Below are 22503 nucleotides of genomic sequence, written 5' to 3' on the forward strand. Positions count from 1 at the left end.
TGCACCACATTAACCGAGCAGCGCGGTTGGACTTTGTGATCAAAGGCTTATGGGCAGCAGCACGACCATGAAAACCAAGTAGATGTGCTTCCTTACGGATGGTATTCATTGAAACAATACTCCCGGATGCCCGTTGAAACTCCTCGCGGATGAGGGCCATCGGTTGGGTGCGGTTCTTCCGAATTTCTCTGGACAGCACTCGTCGGTCTCTATCTCCCAGTTTCGTTGGTCTGCCGACTCGGGGCACATTCCGACAATCACCGCTCACCTTCCACTTCTTAATCACATAGGCCAATGTCGATTTTGGGTACTTCAGATCTCTAGATATGTCTCTTAAGGATCGGCCATATTTGTGATACCCGATAATTACACCTTTCTCGAAATCAGAGAGCTCCGAACTGCGAGGCTTCTTGCATGCGATTAAAGCCGATGCTGTTTCCTACACGGTATATACCGCGGAGTCCGTGACGTACCTTAGGACCGCAGATATCGTCATTTGCATAGGTGTCCAAATACTTATTGGCAGTCAATGTATATGGCGGGTGATACAGAAACAGAACGCCAAAAGAGCAAACATAAAATTTTAATACTATCAACAGAGCGTTAGATGCAGTCTAGTAAAATAAAAGATCAAGTCATGGAAAACATAGGCATTTTGAGTTGAAGATTTGATCACGAGAAATAATTCTACAAAGTTTGTGCCTCACACATAAACATTCATGGGTAGGCGGTGCATTAGAATTTCATCATTGGTCGTATAGGCATATTTCGGCTGCACTAGCTGTGTAGCTTCAGCCCAATTTTTAGGGAGAAGGGCCACAAGGGGGTGCGAAGGGCTTTCACGCGACTTTTCCTCCCCCAGCCGACTACAGAAAACTTTCGAATGACCGTGTATTTTGTGAATGCCTCTTTGATATCCAGATCCGATTTGCTTACAAATGTGTATGCTTTCTTCGAAAAACGAACCCAGGCAATCGTTACCGCAGTCAGCATTGCTGATCACTACATTTGCAGGGTTGCTCATGCATAGTCGTAGTACGTTCATTGTGAGATGCGCTGTAGACAAATAAACTATTATCCATCAAGATTTTTTTAACTGACTAGCCGATTGTGCGTCCAATACATATCAGACACACAGCTGATCGCACAAGAAGCTAGTTAAGATAACTTTCACATTTTCAATAAGTTCGTAAGTGGAAACTTGCACTGTATATCAGGTAAAATGTATATTGTTATAAGACTTTTACGTATTTTTTATTTTCTGTAACATTTTCATACGACCATTTATCTTTACTTTTAATAAGACCTTTAAGTATTCTTTATTTCATATGTTTTGCTATATACTATGCTATTCAGTATGCTATTCATAGCTCTTCATAATCAATATATTATGGGTTTTTTTTTTTGAGAATTTTACGATGTGGTTGCATATAAATTGTTTACTTACTCATTGTTATTTTTTTATTTATGCATTGTTTGATATGATATTATACAGTTGTTTTTCCCCTTACATATTTATTTGCAGACAGCAAACGAATATCTACACCTTTTACCATATACATATTGATCGTTTGCTACCACACATGGTGCGAAAAAGAAATGTTGACGGAAAAGGAGCAGTATGTTTTTATGTATAGCTTGGGTAGCAGGCAAGATACGATTCGTTTATGTTAACCGAGAAGCACATCGCTTACGCTTTTCGGTCATGATTTCTTTTCATTTTTGTTGCCAGTTTATGATGCAAAGTTTTAAAAATTAATGAATTCTCTTTTTCATTTTTGTTGCCAGTTTATGATGCAAAGTTTTAAAAATATATGAATTGAATTAATGGCCATTTATGTGGATACACGTTGTCTAAACAGTCTGTTTGGAAAGGCGATCTGCTTAGTCATTCGAATCGTTTCCATGTCTGTACATAATGTCCCAATCACCTTATGTTTCCGTTACGCGAGACTGTATATTCAAAGGGACATTTCTCAGAACCAGCACATTTCCAGAAAAACCCTGTAGCTAGGTTACCATTTTCACTTACTATAAAGACTTGAACAGTAAGCGATTATTGCTCAGATTGGGAACAGTAAGCGATTATTGCAACTTTATCTTTGAAGCTAAAATCTGCTTACATTGTACTTCATTCTTGCAGTCAATTCTCATTCAATTGTGTTAATTTTTATTTAAATTGTATGGGCTTTTTCAAACTTTATGACTGTTCCTTCAGCTTGTAAAATGATGTTTCACTGATTGCACAGATCTCTCCAAGAGCCTTTCGTGGAAAGCTTACCCATTTGGTTCTCAGATTTTGCGTCATTCCTGAATACTATTGATGTATGATTCAGTTTGAGAACCTTAAAGTTTCTTCTAGTTTGTAACTGAATGTAAGTGACGAATGAAAGTTTACAGTTTTCTGGGGCCGTGATATACAGCTTGATGTTCCGATTGCGACTTTATAGCCTCTTCTCTTTATTCATAAAATGGCAACTCTCTGTTTAGTGAACACAGCGTCATTACTGATTTGGTTCTCTGTTTTAGAAAAGCTTAGGAAAGTGAATGGTAAGTTAGTAGACCTTTTTTCTATGTGGTATTTTCTTTTTTTTCTATGTGTAGATCTATGTTAAAACACATATGCGCTTATTTTTATTATAACAACAGTATGCTTTTGTAAGTAAGGCTTCAAAGCACAATTTATATTTTGCATCTTTTGCAAGTTTTTTACAAAAACAAATTAACAGCGCGTAGTTGAACGAAGTTAAGATATGCAATCATAAAAAGCTCTGATTTGTGCCAAAGACGATTGCGATAAATTTCATTTGAAAAACTACTACAAAAACTTTATCCTGATACGCGGTGTTATTTTTTGGAGGACACTTTATGATATATTTTACATAATTTTGATTTCTGAGTATGCATATCACTAGTTAAAAGCAAACGTTATAACTAATGATGAATTTGAGTATGAGTATCTTTTACCTTCTTTATCAAATAACCAAATTTCTCTTTTTTGGTTCACATTTCCTTCTTGCCTCATTAGCACAAGACTTCGCATTCCGCATTGAAGACAAGTCTTTTGCGTATTTTTATTGAACATAAGTGAACATCTCTTTAATATCCAATTTAATTTGTACTGACTACTATATGACACGAGTATTATCAATTGCTAACTGAAAATTACATGAAACATATTTATAGCTCGCAATTTTTAAACTTGACTTTGAGTATTTATAAAGTAAAATCCTTTGTGCCCTCGAAAATCATTAGATAATTTGGGCATAAGTGATTTGAAAGTGATTTGAACTAAGTGATTTGAAAGCAATAAACCCAGTTCTTAAGATTATTATTATTACTATTACTTATGTGACTAATTATGCGACTAATTTAAATCATGAGGTGTCTAATTAGAAATATGAAATTACACAAGCTGGATTCATTGAAATCATTATATACTTTTACTAATACATAATATTTACAATGAGAGGCTAGTTTTTAGATAAATAATATAGCAAATGAAAAAATGTGTTTGACAGCCTGTAACACTCTAACGGGGACTCTAATATTGTGATGCTTTTACATATTTTGTGATTTTGCTGTGGAATGGAATTTTATATAGCGTAGTTACGTAAAAGAGTAAAAAAAATGTTTTAGCCTTATCACTAAGAAGCTGAGTATTGATATTATGAACTGAGGACTCAGAAAATTATTAAAATATATGCCACTACTTAATACTGCGTCGGAATTCTAAACATATGCTGCAATGCTATTGTTTAAATCTTTGGTGATTTGCTGTTGACTTGTATGCTGCGTAAGTGCGATGAAAACGATAACTTAAACCATAACTTAAACGATGCTGAATAGAAAAGTTTAAAAAAAGCGTTAGTTGGAGCGAGTTCAAAGAGCAGACTGATAGACTGTGAGCTCAGTGACAATGTAAAAAACTTAAGAAATCCTTTTTCGGAGACCATTAAACGTTGAAACCCTTCAGAATATTTTTTTTATAGTTTTGCGACTTTAGTAAGTTACGCAAACATTCAGCAAAGAATTACAAAAGGAATATTTAAAAACATTTTAGAAGGGTTACCAAGCACGTATAATGCAGAAAAATGCATCTAAATATTCCCGTACGAAATATAAGTATTGCAAATAAAACAGGAAAAATGTGAGAAAATTAGCATCTCATTAGATTAGCAAACATATTAAACATTGGGCGATCTGGTTTTAATTAACTGCTGTGTTCTTATTGAATGCAAATTGAAAACTGAATTCATTCCGTCTTTCGAAGACAGAGCAAAATCATATTTTTATCTCATTAAAAAAGGCTCTAAAAGAAAACATGTTCGCTTAATTTAACAGACGCTTTTATTCATAAAATCAAGTATCGTCAAAAGTAATTAACGAAATAAAAGGAAAATACCTTTTTCTTTTTTTTTATTAAAACCTTTGCTTTCATCAGTGAGACTTAAAAAGTAAGAAAAAACTTATTACGAATAGATAAGAGAATACATGAACTGAAATAGCCAAGTCAGTTTTTTTAACTCATTAATTAAAGTTAATAAGATAATGTGATATATTTCAATATTCAAATATCTTTTATCATAAGAGTTCATTTTTATTCCTTTTCAACATTTTTTAGAAACCTGAATATTTTCGAGTTTTAAATCTTGAAATACATTTTTCTATTTTATTTTAAGAAATGTATAAAAAGTAATATTTCACTATCCTGATTTAAACTTGTTTACAAAAATATGTCAGTTTCTGTGTCTTTACTAATTACTATTTTATGAATAATTTCTTCTGACATATCGAGTTAAAATATTAAACTTATTAAAATTATGATACATCAGTTACATATTTCAGAGCTTTCGTTTCGGAGTTTGAATGTCTTTTTAAGGAACGACATGCAGAATACAACATTTTGAATTTTGAAACTTTTACAGACTTTCAGGTTTGGTGTTATGTTACACTAAATTACTTTCTCTTATTACAGCAATAATCATTTACTTAGTCTGGAAAATGATGGTGTGATGCTTCTTTGGCGAAATGAAGCAACTCCAATGATGGAACACAGCAGTAACTTTTATTTAACACTAAAAAAAATGGCGACATACAAACAAAAAAAGAAAACATATTTTAACATTTAAAAATAAATTACATTCTTCGTGCGAGAGTCGCACGAGTCTGGTTTCAAATATTGCCATTCACAAATACCTTAATGTTCATCTATTTAAATTATTTAAACTACAAGATTTTAATATTATTTAAAGCTGTTACAATGGGATCTAGGAGGTGTTTCATTCCATACAGCATAAATTCTTTAATTTATTTTTCAAATTAAACCCGTAAAATTTTAACAATCTGGGAAATTTAATGTAATATGAGTACATTTTCGTAATTTAAACATTAGATTTTAATCCAGTTGATATAATTTGTGGTAAAATGATGTAGTTTATAACATTAGGTTTTATGTATTTTATTTATGTTTTGCTTTATATACCTTATGTGAAATAATAATTTTTATAAACGCCTGCACAATCATTATGAATAATAAAATAATATCTATTCCCATATATTAAGTACCTTGACTGTAAAATATCCTTTTGCACTCCGTGATAATAAGTTTAGAACTTTTTTTTTCTGAAAAGCTGAGTTTAAAATGTTTAGTAATATTATATATGTAGTTAGGTTAAAATATACGTTACAAGAGCGGAGATTGACCTTGGATTCACAGATTTCAAAGCAACGAGTAGCATAAGAAAGAGACATAAGCAAAAATTCGAGTCTAAAAAATGCTGGACATAAATTATTTAAATCAACCCAACCTCAGCAGAAGAAGGAAGTAGATTCTGATAATCTTATTGTTTCAAACGCTATTTCGCTGAATAATAAGATTTAGTCATTTAAACAGGAATGAACTTTACTATCTGCGTCTTGAAGTTAGTTACAGGAATAAGTGTTTTTTGTTGTCCTGCCCCCAAAAAAACAACTAATAAATGTTCCCTGGCAACAACGTACTGTAAACTTAAAAATGTTTATAGAAGTTTTAATAAAATCTTTAACAAATTTACACTGAAACCATGTGTCTTAGAATCTAAAAGGTTGATTTTTGTATAGAAAGTATTATAAACATTATATGTCTTCTCTAAATTAAGATCCCAACAAGATCCGAATGGTTAAGGCCAGTGAACACTGGTAGTTCGACCTGGGTTCGTTTCAGGCTGGTCGCTGGTTCGTTCAGGTTGCTTTCAGAGGTTTCACCATGTAAAGTGATTAAGAGCCACTTTCCGTCAAAACATCCTCCGCGAAGGTTTCCTTCCTCTTACGCAGACAGTCCTTGTGGCTTTGTTATATTTAAATACCCTAACATCTCTAAATTAAGACATCGGTTTGGGTTTGAAGTTTCAGTTAATGATACAGTGTCGCAGTCGCGAGTTTAATGGTATTTACCTACAGGGTGTATCAGTACAGCTTTGACAAAATTTCAGGAGAGATAGGATACACCTAGAAGATGGGAAATCACATAGGAATGCATGGTGGGAAACGCTTTTCTGGCTTGGTAATGAGAACACAAAAAGCAAAAAAGGAAGGACACAAACAGTGAGAGAAAATATGTTTTATAATGTTTAGTACAGCAGAAACCTACAAACAAGAACAAAAACAAACAACGATCGTCATTAAAGAAGGTGTTCGAAATTGTGACACCGGACTGGGTTGCAGGCTTCACATCTCCGCATGGAAGATCTGCATCACGAAATGGAAGATGCATCACAGTCCCGGTCGTAATTTCGAACACATTCTTTTATGATGATCGATGTCGCTTTATGTTGTTTTTTCTTTGTTTTTGTTTTACTCCGAATAATTAGCATGTTTTCTACCTTCCAATTCGCGTCCTTTCTTTCTTGACTTTTGTGTCGTAACTAACTCTCCAGGAAAGCGTTTCCGACTATGCATTCCTATCTGATTTCCCGTCGTCTAGGTGTACTCTACCTCTCCTGAAAGTTTTTCATCGCTGTGTTGATACACCCTGTATATAAGTATTAATTACATTTCGATTAAACATAGTATATTCTACCCCTTTGAATGATCTGCACACGGGAATTTGGAAGATATCAGTTCTTAGTACACTGACTGTTCTGGCATTTAGTGTACTAAGAAAGAAAGAACAAATTCTGCATTTTGATATAAATACTTACAGTCTCTTGATAGGAAAAATATTTTTATAGGCATTTAGAGATTCCCAAAAAGCATTTCTAAAACGTATCAACGAATTTCAGTAGACAGTGCAAATGTGTATTAGTGGTCAAGATTTGAGGGATGTTGCTTCCATTTTAACATATATTGGAAGGCTTAGCAATGCTGACATTGATATGGTGTACAAAATGATTTGGTAGAAAGACGTGCAGGAATTAAAGTTTAGTAAAAAAAGGCAAACTTAATGTGTTAAAAATATGTCCCTTATTTGCTTCTTTCATATCATCCCGTGTACAATTTACAATTTCTATGCCTGTTACCCACAATTAAAAAGCCGAGTTTTGTTGTGTGATGTGAAGAATGCAAATTACGGAAAAATATCCCATTACTTGTTTAGTTTAACACATATCATATCTGCTATTCTGCAATTCTTTGTAGGCAGTCAAAGCATTCTTAAAGCTACACAGAGTGCATTTTCACCAATAAAGTCTATCAGCCTCAATGCAAAAAGGCACTCACAGAAGATTCCTGAACATTAGTTTGTCTTTCTTTCGCGTTTCATAAACAGAACATTCTCTCAAGATTTCTTGCACTGAATGAAAACTAATACAGTTGTATGTTTTACATTAAAATAAAACGGTGAAAAGGAAACGCGTGTCTATATATCTAAGAAAATGATATACGCGTTTCTGAGACACATATGTAATGAAGTAACTTTTTTGTTTGTTTTCGGAAAACTGTCTATACGATCATAAAATTAGGCAAATAGTTTTTATATCTTCATCAAGCTGTCAGCACTTGTCATATAAAACACAGCTTTAATGTCTTCAAAAACTTGTCACTAATTTAATTATTTTCGTTTTGTCTTTAGGTTGGGTTTTCAATCCAAATATTTGTCTTTTACTTAAGAAATCTTTGATGCAGGTACGAAATGTTAAAGGAATATATACGCTCATAAATTTAGAAATAAGTAGCACATATATGCATTTTCTTCTCTTCTATCCCAAACAAAGTCCAGGCTACAGTTGGATTTAGAAATGCAAAATATAGATAAGTTTAACGCATAATAAAATATTATAAAGAAAGAAAAATTTTAAATATTTAAAGGAAGAATTTTCTGAATTCATATAAAATGGAGAAGTTTTTAGATAAACAACAGGAAGAATGTCTGAGTAAAAGAAAATACGAAGCTGCTAACTCTGAGCAGATTTGTAAGTTCATATGAAACGTTATATTCCAGAAGCAATTTTTATTTCGAAATACGGTGCTACCTAAAAGAAAATAAAAAAAGAGAACTCAAATACCTAAAATTCGTATGAGTTAAAACGGAAAACTAATCAGAGTAAGCAAATGTTTGATCGACCTTTTAGTTACGTTGCTACACCAAAATATTGCTCCAATAGTGTCTAAAATGAACTCTAGACATAGACAGCTTGAACAAGTAAACCTAATTAGAGTAAGTAAATGTTAAATTGAACGCTTATTTATTTTACTACAATAAAATGGTGTTTCAGTAGTATCTAAAATGAACAGCTAAACATGGGTGTTGAAAGAGAGAAAACGTACAGTGTTTTTGCAATTTGTAGCTTTTATGACTCAATTGAATACGGTATGCATACATGTTCATGGATATTTAGGTTATGCTCACACATAAGCGTTTCTAGAAGGTAAGATGACGTTTATTAGACTAATAATGAATGTTTAATAATAATGCAAGATTGTTTAGGGTAATTGCTTAATATTATTTATTTAAAAATAAATATCAAAAACAAAATCTCACCTATTTTAGATCTTCTCTACAAATACAGCCATCCAAATTATTTCCAATGCAGAATAATTCAGTTTAAACGATTATCTCAAGAATGAAATTTAAAAAATAGTAATTTTAATATAGAGATATATAATTTCTGTTAGCCATGTTGATGTTACAGTAATGTGGATTCAAGGTACCCAGGTCAGTTAGAAGTATCGCTACACATTTGATTACATCGTCTAATGATAGTAGTTCTACTAATGTAAAAGAGATAGAGCCACTGGAAAAATTACACCTTCAAATGGAAGAACAGTAGCAAATAGATTCTCCTTATTGAATGAAACGTCTTACAGCTTCAAGAGCTCGAAATCCTTTCCTACTTTGCTGATTCAGTATTGCGAATCATTTAAACAGATTTTTCTTTTCTTAAAGCGGCACTGTAAGCGGTCATTTTACTGTCACTTCCTTCAAATCGTTAGTTAAAATGCTGCATTAGAATCTTGTTTCTCTAGTTTCGCGATCTTTCTGGGCAATGATAAATTTTTAACCTTATTATTATCCAGAATAATTACTAAATACAAATATTGCAAATACAAACTCTTCGTTGCAACTAGAACTTGCTGGTACATGTGCCGCACTGTCTTGATTAAGGACAAAAACTTCGGGATTCTCATTATCATTGGAAACGAAAAATTAAGTTCCATATTCAATATAACATTCACAGTTTTCCCTCTACAGTATACATAACGCACTGAATTTTCTTAATTTCAAATTAAGTCACAATAGATAATTACCTACAAAAACCGTGTAATATCTGAAGAGTACAAAATTTGAAGATTTTGTAAAATGAATTTTTACATTTGTATTATGTATTTTGTGGAGTTATTATATTATACCGATGATGGAACTTAAAAAAAATTTTCACTGCCCTCCCCGGGATTCGAAATTCGGCCTTCCCGAATACGCTCGTACGCCCTTCCAGTTACACCACGAAGGCATGGGAAAAGGAGGGAGAAAACACTTCACATACTCCCCCTTTTAAAGGGGGCCTGGAGATTAGAGATCTCCATCGCGAAGTCCTGATGGTGACGAATTATCATCCACAGTCTATTCGTTCGAGAGCCGCTTGTAGAGTCATGAGATTATTTTGGAGCAAGAAACGTAAAAACGTGTGCATTGCCTTTGCAGGAATTCGAGCTTTGGACCTTACGAATACGCGCTGAGTATGCTTCCAATAACACACGAAAGCAGCGGAAAAGAAAAAGAAAATTCCTTATAATTTTTCTTGGTGGCCGCGAACCGTCTCTATAAATTTCAAACTTTGGATGAAACCGACCATTTCATCTCCCACAACACGATCGATGAGCAGTTTACATATTGGGAAAACTGTGCTTTCCATCTTTCAAAATTAGGCATACACACAAAAACTTAAATGAAATAAAAGTAATTTATTTTGCACAAGATTGTTCAATTAAGGAAAACGTTACCGTTATAACTAACCAATATTTCTTGGAAGTCACACAAATAATATATTTTCTCCTACGTAACTTGAAAAATTTACTTTAAACCATTTACGCAGCAACCTGATTAAATATTCTATTTCAAATCTATTTAAATACAGCTTGCCTTTTGAGATTCTAAATGCTTATGTAATTTCGAACCCAGAAAGCACCAGTTGCTTGCTTGTGGAGATTTTGCGTCAGAAGGTCATTAATCAACTGAAAATCTTTACTTAAGTTATGCAAAATTACGAAGATAAGAAGATGAGTGAAATTTGAAGCGAAATCTTATTCTAAAAAAATGTACCTCAAGAGTTTGAAGCATAAGCTAAGCAAAATTAATCAAGAATGTTGCCGGGAAAGAGGAATACATCTTAATATAAGATATTTAAAATTTGTTTATGGAATATTTCGAATTTTGCTAGATTAATGAATAGTTGCTAAAACTAAGATTTTGATTTGATTAAGATTTTGCTAGAATGATGAATCATTTCTTAACGATATTCGTCATAAGCATCCGTCGCAAATCTCTTACCTAAGACTAAATTTGAATTAAAAAATTTTAATTCTGGAACTGAGGGATTTTTATTAAAATCCATTGTAACAAATCTAAGATAAAGTGGGGTAAGTGTAGATTGTTTTTATAGTGTTATAATTTAAACCTCTGTACTTTGAATCTAGTATGCAAATACTTAACACTGTCGTCATCAAACGCTTTGCACAGTTATTAGATATTTTAAGTTAAAGTATCTTTTCTATCAAACCTCATTTTATATCCTTCCCAGAATCCAAATTTCCAGCACGCGTGATATTCAAATTAGGTAAGAAGAAGGAAATATTTAAAGGAAGGGTTTGGAAGGTAGATCAGAATGTGTTCTTCCTGCTTGAAAGCCACATTACTAACTTTGCTTCTCTAGCAATTAGAATTATGCGCAGTTGAGGTATTCTTGCTATTAGGCTTGTTTACACCGACATCATATCGGAGCCAGTTCGCGCGATAGTTAAACTATTAAGCCGTTAGGGTCTACCTAAATTCAGCTGTTCAGAATCCTCTTTCCACAGTGTCTCCAGACTCGGATCCGACCATCGTGGTGTTGCAGACAGAAGCGTGACTCGTCAGTAAAGATAATTTCATTCTATTCTACCGTCCACATCCTTCTTTCATCGCACCATTGGCGGCGGAGACGTCTGTGGTTCTGCGTCAAGGGTAAACGAAGCAATGGACGTCTTGCGGACAGACTACTCTGCTGTAAACGGCGTCGAATGGTACGCGTAGACACTGGATGATGGGTTACAGACTGAATGTGCTGTGGTATGGTTCGTGATGTGACTGAGCGATCCGTCACTGCCATCCGCACAATGTTCCTGTCATCACGTGAAGTGGTGCACTGAGGTGGATGCGATCGAACACGTCGTCCGTTGTACCTTCCTGCATCCAACGGTCACATATCCGCATTACAGTTGTTTGGTTTGTCCAACACGACTAGCGATTTCCGTGAAAAATAATCCACACTCTCGGTAGTCCACTATCCTTCATCTGTCGAACTCGGTTACTTGATGGTACGATGATCGCTGTTTACTACGAGGCATAATTCATCGTTTTTTTTGAAAAAAAAAACACAAGAAAAACACAATTGCCGAAATCGTCGAAAACTCCAAGTCTTAAATAGCGTTTTGAAGTGGCGCCACAGGCGCGTGTGATGTGCGTCTGCGCTGAAATTCTATTCGTTTGCATATCTCACCTCCGCTAATGCATGTTCTAAATTCCATGTTATTTGAATGCTTCCTTCAGGGTATTGCATTTACGGTGGCCAGCAGTGTATTTTAAAGTCTTCCTAATTTCTGAATGTAAGCCTTGGTTATATCATTTTAAAATCTAAAAGAAAACCTAAAATTAGGAGACTTGAAAAATTTTAGTTTATTACTATTCCCTTATTTTTAGTTACAATTTGTTCCTCATTTATAATACAGTAGAGGAAGTACCCGATGGCAGTTATGTTAGATTGAGTGTAATGCATCTAACAAGAGAGAAAACGATAAAACGATACCTTTGTAATATTTCTCTAATAACAATGCAAAAAATATTATTCGTAGTCATATATTTTTCAGTATGTTGCGATATGGGACCTCCATTAAAAACTTTGATAGAAAAGTGAACTTATTCTTTATCATTAACAACAAGGGTACGCAGGTTTTAATGATTTTAGTCTTTCTAATCAAATGGTCGTAAAAGCTCACGTTCCATCCAATATTTCACCTATATTCAATTTTAGTCGATTAATTATGGCAAAAAACGTATGCTAATTGAACAGAAATCGTTTACGCGAACAAACAAACAAAAAAAAATACACAAACAGACAATAGGTTCTGTAAAACTTACAAATTTCTGATTAACAAACTCTACAATTTGAAAGCAACACTTCTCGAAATAAACGCAGATTCTTACCAGCGTGCGAGACTGTTGCCACTCGAGGAAAAAAAGGGCGAAATTAGCGTTTTCATAGTTTTTAATTAATATCTCTAATTTTAGCAGTTTTTTTTTAAAGAAATTGAACATCGACCTTTCCCAAGACCCAGAAAAGAATTGTAGAAAGTTTGGTGACGATAGCTATAATAGTGACTGAGTTAATCGCGCACAAACAAACACACAAACATACGTCCTTCTATATATAGATAATCATTTTTAAAAAATTATTTCCTTGTAAACTTGTAATGTATTTTATAAAAAGTGCGGGAAATGTTTATTTATAATTGAAAGTTTAAATATACTTTCTTTTCAAAGCTTTTCCTCCTTGATAGCATGTATCATTTTTATAGCTACCATGAATTTCATGATTTTACAATTGACCATTGTGGCAAACGTCTTGATTTTGTTTATCACGATTTGCATTTAAAAAAGTTGATAATATTCGAAAATAAACTTTTCATATTACATAAATACATTCTTTAAAACTTCCGGTCATAAACGTTTCAAATCACATAGATTTAGTCTTTAAAACTGATATTTTCTCTTTTGGAGATATAAATTCAAAAAAATAATTTATCTAAATTTTTAATAATACTTACATAATATATAGTAGTTCTTGCTTTTCTCTTTGCAGATGATCCTTGGCAAGCAACATTCAGTCCTGTATTGATAGTCCTTATATGTGTAGTAGTTGTTCTTGTGCTGGTTACCATCACAATCGTTATTGTTGTCAAATCTCGAAACAGAACAGAAAACGAGAAAGGTAAATATTATTGTATACCTTTATTCATTCTTCCTTTAACAGTCCTTTTTAATAGATACATACCTCTAAGAACATATCGCGTCAGTGTGTTTTGAGATATACCAAGTGCAAATATGCACGTAACCCTGGGGTCGTAATCATTAAATGTCTTGATTGTTTGTTACTATCTGTAATTATTCTTTCTTTAATATTCCATTCAATAAGTGCAAATGCCTCATTAATTCAAAGCTAAAATTCAGGAACTGATATTAACATTGAGAAGAATCCTTCATTTTATTATGATTAATCTTAATCTTAGAGACTTTGTGGAAATAGGAACTTGTAGTGCTATACACCAAACCTTGTTTTGGATGTGTATTTTTATGACAGGAATTGTATTGAATTTCAAAATTAAGCCATTATTTCTTTTCATTACTTTCACTTAACATTTCAACAAATATTTCAGTAATTGGCAAGGATAATAGCTACCTTAAATACTCTTATCTAAACTACACTAAGCAATACCATAGTATAGAAAACAAATATATTTTTACTAATTATATAACTTTGTAAAATATGAATAGAAATTACTAAAGAAAGCGAAATATATTTTTATTAAACTAAAGAATAAATAATAAAGATATCATATAAATGTTTTCTAAAATATAAGATTTCATTTCCTTTACTTTTAGTTGGTAAACATATTTCTTGGAAGCATTGAGAAAGTAGAATAAATTTTCAAAAGAATAATTCATTTCTCATGTTTGCAAAGAACATTAATTACCTTTTCGTTAATTAATTTCCACCGTGCTGCATTTAATTCAAATTATGAATGATAATTAATGAATTGAAATTGCCAAATAAAATAATCAGTATTGCATGCTATTTTATTTAAAATACTGAATTGGTCTCTTTGAAGGTATACGAGAAATAACATACAGATAAATATTTTTTTTCAAACAGTCCTAAATATCAGATTACATTGGATATTTTCCGTTATTTTTATGTTTTAAACTTTCAAGTAATTCATTGCAATCTTTATATTTTAATGCAAATTGCTCTGCTCCTAAACCAAAAAGTAAAAAATAGATGCACAACATCTATCAGTAAATTTTAAATTAATTCCAGGGAATGTTACATAAATATAAGTCTGTCGAACGTGTTTTCTAAAAATTTGATAATTAGAATTTTTGCAGTATCCATAATAAATGGTGCAAAAATTTTAAAAAATAAAAAAAAAATCTTAGAATGTCTCTCCCATAATTAAACACTTTATTTTAAAGGTTCAAAATTATCTAATAATATCATGCTTCATTTTTCCCTGAAAAGAGTGAAAGACATTAATTATAAAGTCATCTACTCGGCGTCATTAGTATCATGCGTAATTATTTCATCTACTAGTATGTCGATAACTGAAATTTGAAAATAAAATATTACATTGTTATATGTAAATATTTTTACGTAGGAACACGGAAAAAGTATGCAAATTTATTTGTAATAAATGCGAAATTTCCGGAATTTTAGTTATTCATAGATATTGAATAATTAATTTGAGAAAAACTATCTTTTGAATTTAAACAATAAAAAAACGCTCTTTTTGAACTATAAATATGAAATGAATGCATATAAGGCATAAGATTGCATGGAAAATTCAGCAGAAAATAAATGAAATGAAGTAGAAGTGATTAGTATTTGCCTGGGACATTTCAACATTCTGGTCAAAAACAAGTTTAGTCCACAAGAAATCTAATTTATAATTATTATGAATTCAGAACGTCATAATGTTCCGCATTTGCTTAATATAATTAGAAAAGAAAAACCTGGCATTGTGTATTTTCCAATTTTAAAAAAACGTGCTTTATCAAACAGTAAGAACTATCTATTGTGCTACATTGAAATGGAAGGTACGCAGACCTTTCACAAGGAAGAGATATTTTTCATTTCGTTTTCTAATTTCTATTTATTTTTTCTGTTTAATCGTTGCTAATAATTCAATAAGCATCTTAATGAATGACGTTAATTGTGATAAAAAGTGAGTTAGAAAAGCATTTAAATATTCCAACAGATCCTGTGTCTTAAAACATATATAAACCAATCTAAGTTTTTGCACATATTAAACAATTTAAGAGCGTCATCTTTCATCGTCAAGATAAGTTATTTTTGCGGTTATGTGTCACAAATATCCAGAGTTATATATTTTAGAAAACTAACATTTTGAGTAGCTCAGTTTGTTCTTTATCCAAATATTTTCCGGAAATAACATTATATTTTCAGATGCGTGACAAAATCGTTTACCAGCTCAGTGATATATTGGATACCTGAACCACATTTCTTATATATAAAATCTTTTCCGTCATCATTTGACTTTTGAATTCCTCTCCGCAGTTACAAGGAGTTTTATGAACTTCTGAACTTTTTTAGGAATCATTAACTCAGAATGAGAGATCGTATTTCAATTACTTAAAATTCATGCTTTCTTTTACTTATTCTGATTTCGTAGATTACGAGTTATTACCATAATAATAGTGACTGTTAGCACACTTATCATTTTGTTTTAAATCTGAGGAGTCATGGTGACATTTTTCGAATGACATGGAAAAGAGTGCTCAAAGTTTTAATGTCATTAAACTGGAGCTTATTCTCTTGGCTGTTTAAATTACAATCAGGTTTTTTGTCCAAATATTTTAATATTTTATTCCTTCAATTTGGCAACCATTGCTATCCCATTTTCATCTTTATTCTTCTCTTCGTGCTATTTTACTAGCTGTTCTTGAGTCTGTGTATCCAGAACTTCTACGCTGAATAAACGTTTGTAGCCTGCATCTCTCACAATATCTCTTTCATATCTTCATCACTTAGATTTTAAAATCTTTACCAGCAAAAACATTTATCGCAAACTCTCATGTTGTTATATCTTTTTCAGCGCAGCTTTCTTCTTTTACCATATCAGAGACACGTTTTTGGCACATGAAGTTAAGCTTTCATCGTTTCCAAACCTTAGCAAAAAATTCACTATATGAAAAATAGAGAATTTTTCTAAATGTTACATTTTTTTTTTTCATTTTCTTCAGGAGCTAGTCTGAAGAGATTATTTTGAGAAGATGAACAAATATTGAATACGTTATAGATTTTCTTTTTAAATCACATTGTATAGATTATACAAGGAAAACCTGCAGCAATATTTTTAAACTGAAGTATTTATTGCTAATGTTATGTACAATTGTCGCTCAATATGTCGTAACAATTTCAAAGTATTAAAATTACCATGATTAAAAACTTCATTCATTTACATCTATAAAACGTAAGATTACTCAACGAGTTTCAAGAAAAAACTATATTCAGAAATTTCAATATATATTTCAACAAACGGAGTGGAAAAATTAGCACTTTTCAAAGCTTTTCTATAATATTTATTATTATATTTATTTATACTTAGGCGAATATTATATATTTATTTCTTATTCTGGAAATGTATTTTAACTTCGAAGTTAAATGTAGAGCGTCATATATTTTTATCGAGCAACTGATTTTAGTAATTATTTGACCAGATGAAAAACATATTCTTGCGTTTTTTTCTGACACCAGTTGTTGCGTTTTTCTCTTCCTTCACCTTCGTACGCGGTTCGTATGGATTTGGAGTGAATAACGAGGACACTTGATGAAGTATCGAAACACACTTTATTCAGCCAATATTAATCAGAACAGCTCTAACACATTTTTACAGTCGTCGAAGATCTACAATAAACACACTGGAACAATCAGCGACACAGCCTTCACACTGTCAGGTAATATCGGTGGAGACAGCTTCACCGGAAAGTACCAGAGTACAGCTCCCGATTCTGCTCGGTCGTTCTCGGAACTCCACGTACTCTCGAGACTTTCCACGCTACAACTTGCGATTCACTTGACGATGCACGGTTCTCGAATCTTCGGTTCAGTCGTTCCCGGAGCTCAACACGCTCTCTCGACGATGCACTAACCGCGATACACTAAGAGACTCCTTCGTTGAACTCGACGACACACTCGGTGCTCGCTGCCCGGCTGTCAACTCGATCGACTCCGCAGGGATTGGCTCGCTAGATCGCCAGCTATACACCAACTCGCTATACACCAACTCGACACTGAATATCTCGCACTCTAGACGAGGCACTCTCACTCGCCCTCTCGACGAGGCACACTCTGAGACACTAACTGATTGCGGACCAGCAGGGCTTATATAGCTTTCGGCTTGTGTTCGAGGACATTCTGGGCTAAACCGGTAAAAATTCTTTTCAGAAGGTTCTCCATCTGTCCATGGCATATCGCCAATTTTGTCGCCAAATGGGCGATTTCTCGCCAAATGTCACAACCCTGACTTCCCTTGCCATTCCTAAAACTGCTTTGCGGGGAAGCCATCTTAACACGCCTGTACATTTCGTAACAATATGATCTGTAAGGTCTTTTTGCAGTATTATAATTAAAAAAAAAAAAAAAAAAAAAAAAAAACCTCTTAGAAATATTGTTAAGCATAGAAAAAATAAGCACCTCCTTGAAGAAAATGCAAGCATGTTCTTGCCAATACTAAAATTGTTAGTGCTTTACGAAGAACTTGTTGAGAAGCATACACTTAATCTTCCTACATTGATTTCTTATTTGACGTAGGAAAAATGCTTTACTGGAATCACTCGTGCAGTTTTTAGAAAAGCCAACAATCATGACATCGTATCAGCTGTCTATATACTTTATTAAATTTCTCCGTTTGGATCAAGAGGCCTTTGTTGTCTTCAGAATCATAATTTGAATTTACAGAACAACTGTAATTTGGTCAAGTTTACAGATCAGTTGTTTTCTGCAAGATTCACCAGCCACTCACCAGAATCCCAAGGACAGCATGAAGAATCGCAACCTTATTTAACTTCTTCTTCTGAGGAGTTTTTTTTTTTTTTTTTTTATTTTTATTTTTTTTTATTTTTTTTATGAGAGTTTGGAAATATATTTTTATGTACGTTTTTACTAATAAGATGACATTTCTTTAAATATGACATCAAAGGTTGCAGTAAGATTGCGTTCGGAATTTTGCATCACACTTCTATAAGATAATTTTTTATATAAGTACATATCTATAAGTACATAGCCGAATCTGCGAACTGTTAGTTACTGTATTTCTGACTCTAGCGTACACCAATGTAATCTTACGCAGTTTACAGTCTTGAATAAAAACAAAATTGTAACTGCGATTAGAAAATGAGATATCCAGGATTTACAGAATGTAAAAATAAAGATTATCCAAAGTTTTCTTTGCAAGAAGAATAACTCAGAATTTCTGAAAAAAATTGCGCATTTTTTTAAGAATTTATGTGGAAGCGAATTCAAACCGTACATGTAGATAATTAACAAACCAGAATTTGTTAAAAAAAGTTATGTAATAAATTTTGTTACATTTTTGAGAAATGTTATGTAATAATAACAAAAGCAAAAAGTAACTGCTAACTTTTCAACCTAATTGCAAACTTTTAAAAGTAAAATTTTGAGTATTGACAATGGCTGCATTTAAATGCAACTGGAGATAAATTTTGCAATTAAAGAAATTAATGATCATGAAAGAGTGAAATTATTGCAATAAAATTTTCGGTAATTCAACGTTTTTATTACTCATTCAAGAATTTGACTAAATGAATATCTAGTTGATAAGGGATAGCGAGTGATTCTTCGACCTTACCATTTGTAGAAATTAAGCTGAAATTTCTTTATTGTCGAAAGCTGTTCGATGTCTCGTTTGCATTATTAAAGCTACTGTAGCTTATCAGAAAGTTGGTTATCGTACCTGAGTTACCTGTCAGAAGGTTGTTTATTGTAAATTTCTGAATTATTAAATACTGCTATGGCCAAAATATATTCTTCATTTACACTGCTTTAATTTAACCCATTTTTAAGGAACATATTTATTAATTTCAGATTTTGTGATGAAGGTGCATTTAGAATTGAACTTAAAATTAATTTTAAATCCATAAAACTGTATTGGATGTATGCCAATGTAATTATGTTTCTTCTGTTTCCCAGAAAAGCATTTAAAATTTCAATTTAAGATTAAAATCATCTTTAGTCCGTAACTGCTAACTTATATTAGTTTTAAATATCGTCTGAATAAAATGAATATATTGAATATATTGTATAAAAATATATTGTATTTGTAGCATTTTGCAAAAACATTCGTACGGTTTTCTAATCTACAATTTAAAAATACTTGTGGCTTAGAATTTTGTGTTATGATCTCTTCAATCTTCCTGTATAAATATGATGCAGTAAGACAAGCACAACCATATTGTTATGCAGTATTAAATATCAAATAACTGAATATTGTATTCAATAATCCATTGGCTCCTTTCATGCAAATTATGGTTTTTATAATGAATTCTATCACTTAATTGCATGAACTGAATCACCAAAATAAGGCGAAAAATTAATATTTCTTCATTGTGATAATTCAAATTCCACCTGGAACTCAATAACATGAACTTCAATAAACAACTAAAACCAACGAAATCAATTCGCACTTCAACTTATTTAGTCCTGAAGAATAATCCTACTCATGGATATGAGAGTAAACACGTACATAATGTTACACAGACACTATGATATATAATGTCAGAAGTTGCATTACACGAACCTTCTAAGAACAAATAAAAGTTAATTGCTAGATTCATTAATAAAACATTTTGTTTCCCGACCAGTTTTGCAATTCTCTTTGCTGCTGATGGAAATTATGTTGATGCAAATACATTAAACATAAGCTGCTCACATGCATCGGTAAACTACTATTGGGAAAGGCTACAGTAGTAAGTTGGCTAATCAAAATCAATTCACATCACTGGTGCTTCGGGTTTTGGCCCCAGCTCCCGAAAGCCGGAATCGGCTCTAGTGTGAGCTCAATATGTTTGCATACGCAGGTGTTTCTAACATTTAATAGGAAGTACTGAATGAAAACTGTTGTTATTTCGATAAATTAATCTGTGAGTTTCTATGAAAGAATAGTTACTTTCGATATCGATCATGAATTTTGTTTCAGTAAATAATGTGTTTATACAAAAGTGTCGAGTATACTTTTTTCATTTTTGGTCTGCTTAATTTCGCGTTTGTTCTACATAGTTTGTTAGATTTTTAAATTATGAACGTGACACTTAAATAACGACTTTGGAAAAATATAAATATTTAAAAGTAGATTAATCGTTATTCTTTTATTTCACAATTAATCTTTTCTCTTATTTAAGGTAACCATTTATTATTATTATTTTTTATTTAATTATTTTCAGTAATTAAATGAAGCTCAAATAATTTTGGTTTTCAGACTACAATAAGAAAAGATAAATAGCATTTTTGCCTACCCGCAGCTTATTTTCGTGATGTCATTGGTAGCATTGTAAGATCCTTAGAAATGACAGCGAGATAAAATTTCTAAAAGTATAATACTTATCTAAGAAAATATAATTCTATTCTAATGATTTAAAACTTGTATGATTAGCTTAAATCAATTTAAGCATAATTATTTTAACTATTCACTAAACTGAAATTTCAAGAATTTGAATTATACACGCTAAATCAACTTTAATCTGTAAATATACGCGGTAGAAAGGTTTCATCCGCTTTAAATTAATTAATGCACATAAGTGTTAATTTGTTTAAGTAATGTGACACTTCTTTCGTGAAGTTAAAATTTGTTTAACTGGTGTAACTTAATAACACTCACTTTATCTTCAGTGTTTTCAAGACAAGAATGAGATAATTTATAATTTAAATTTCTGCGTTATAAATGAGATTTAAAAGTAGTAATTTTAAAGAAAGTGCTTCTAAACTGTTCTTAATTATAACAAGAGACATTAAGTTTCATTTACTCTTGGAATTTGTCTGTTTTCCTAATTAAGGAAACGGTTAAAGTTTCCAGATTAATCTGTGCTAGTTGCCTTTAAAAGCGTTTAAATTATTTTCTAAAGCTCATACGTAACTTTTAAAAGTTGAAATTGAGTTTTTTCAGCTTCTTCAGGAAGAGGCTTGTTGCGGTGTTAGTGAGATTCCTCTCACTTGGTACAGAGTGATCTGTAATACTTTCAGTTGCATGTTTGAAGGTTCATTCAATTGAACATATTTTTATACGTGTCAAAGATATTAAATAAGCTAAACGTTGCTTACCTGCTAAAAAAACTGCCTGGTTACTGGTTAAAAGTTTTTGTACATCTTGGCTCTTATTGCCATCCTTTGACTCTTAAGAATGTGGCTGTTTGCTATTTCCTCTACTGTGCCGTCCTAAGAATCATACTCTTTAATGAATACTGCCAGGGATAAACTGTCACCATATCACTCATTTCTGATGTATTTTTAATATTCTCGCTTTGCAAATGATCACATTCGCTTCGTAAGCAGAGGTGTGCCTTATCATTTTACCTTACTACTTCTGATGGCGTATTTCCAGTTGATGTTATGAACACTTCTATAGTGCCTCTGGTTGGGTTTTCTGTGTAATAAATTCTAGAAGCCCAAACAGAGATATCGACTTTTTTCCGCTTCAATATATGACTTTGCTGTCTGACGACCTAGCTTGCCTCCGCATGAGAAAAATCAAGAAAGCTTCATTCCTAATTAGCAGTTATAACCAAACAAATGCGTTAGTTGTAGATTAACTTGGAGTAAAGACCTGCTAACTGTAAGTTTTTAATGTCCGTGGAATTGCATGCGCTACATCCCGCCTGAAACGTGGTTGGGAATTCCTTTTTGCACTACAGAAATAAGGGTGATCGGCTTGATTCGTTAATCGTCCTTCCCTTTTAAGATTTGTTTTACCAGAATCAAAAGAAATATTTCTGACAATATGCTAATTGCTTTCAGAGTCTCT

The 22503-nt window shown here is 32.3% G+C and overlaps 1 protein-coding gene across 1 annotated transcript in view; it reads left to right on the plus strand.

Moving 5' to 3' along the window:
• LOC118192543 (neural cell adhesion molecule 1-like) overlaps positions 1–22503 on the plus strand; it is a 332149-nt gene that overhangs the window by 200892 nt on the left and 108754 nt on the right. The window contains exon 9 of the mRNA XM_085817818.1: positions 13533–13661. Coding sequence (XP_085673944.1) covers positions 13533–13661 — 129 coding nt within the window. The remainder of the gene's footprint in view (positions 1–13532; positions 13662–22503) is intronic.

Source organism: Stegodyphus dumicola, chromosome 5 (genome assembly GCF_044657685.1).
Source record: "Stegodyphus dumicola isolate Sdum_Otavi_A_Nest chromosome 5, ASM4465768v1".
NCBI classification, from domain to species: domain Eukaryota; kingdom Metazoa; phylum Arthropoda; class Arachnida; order Araneae; family Eresidae; genus Stegodyphus; species Stegodyphus dumicola.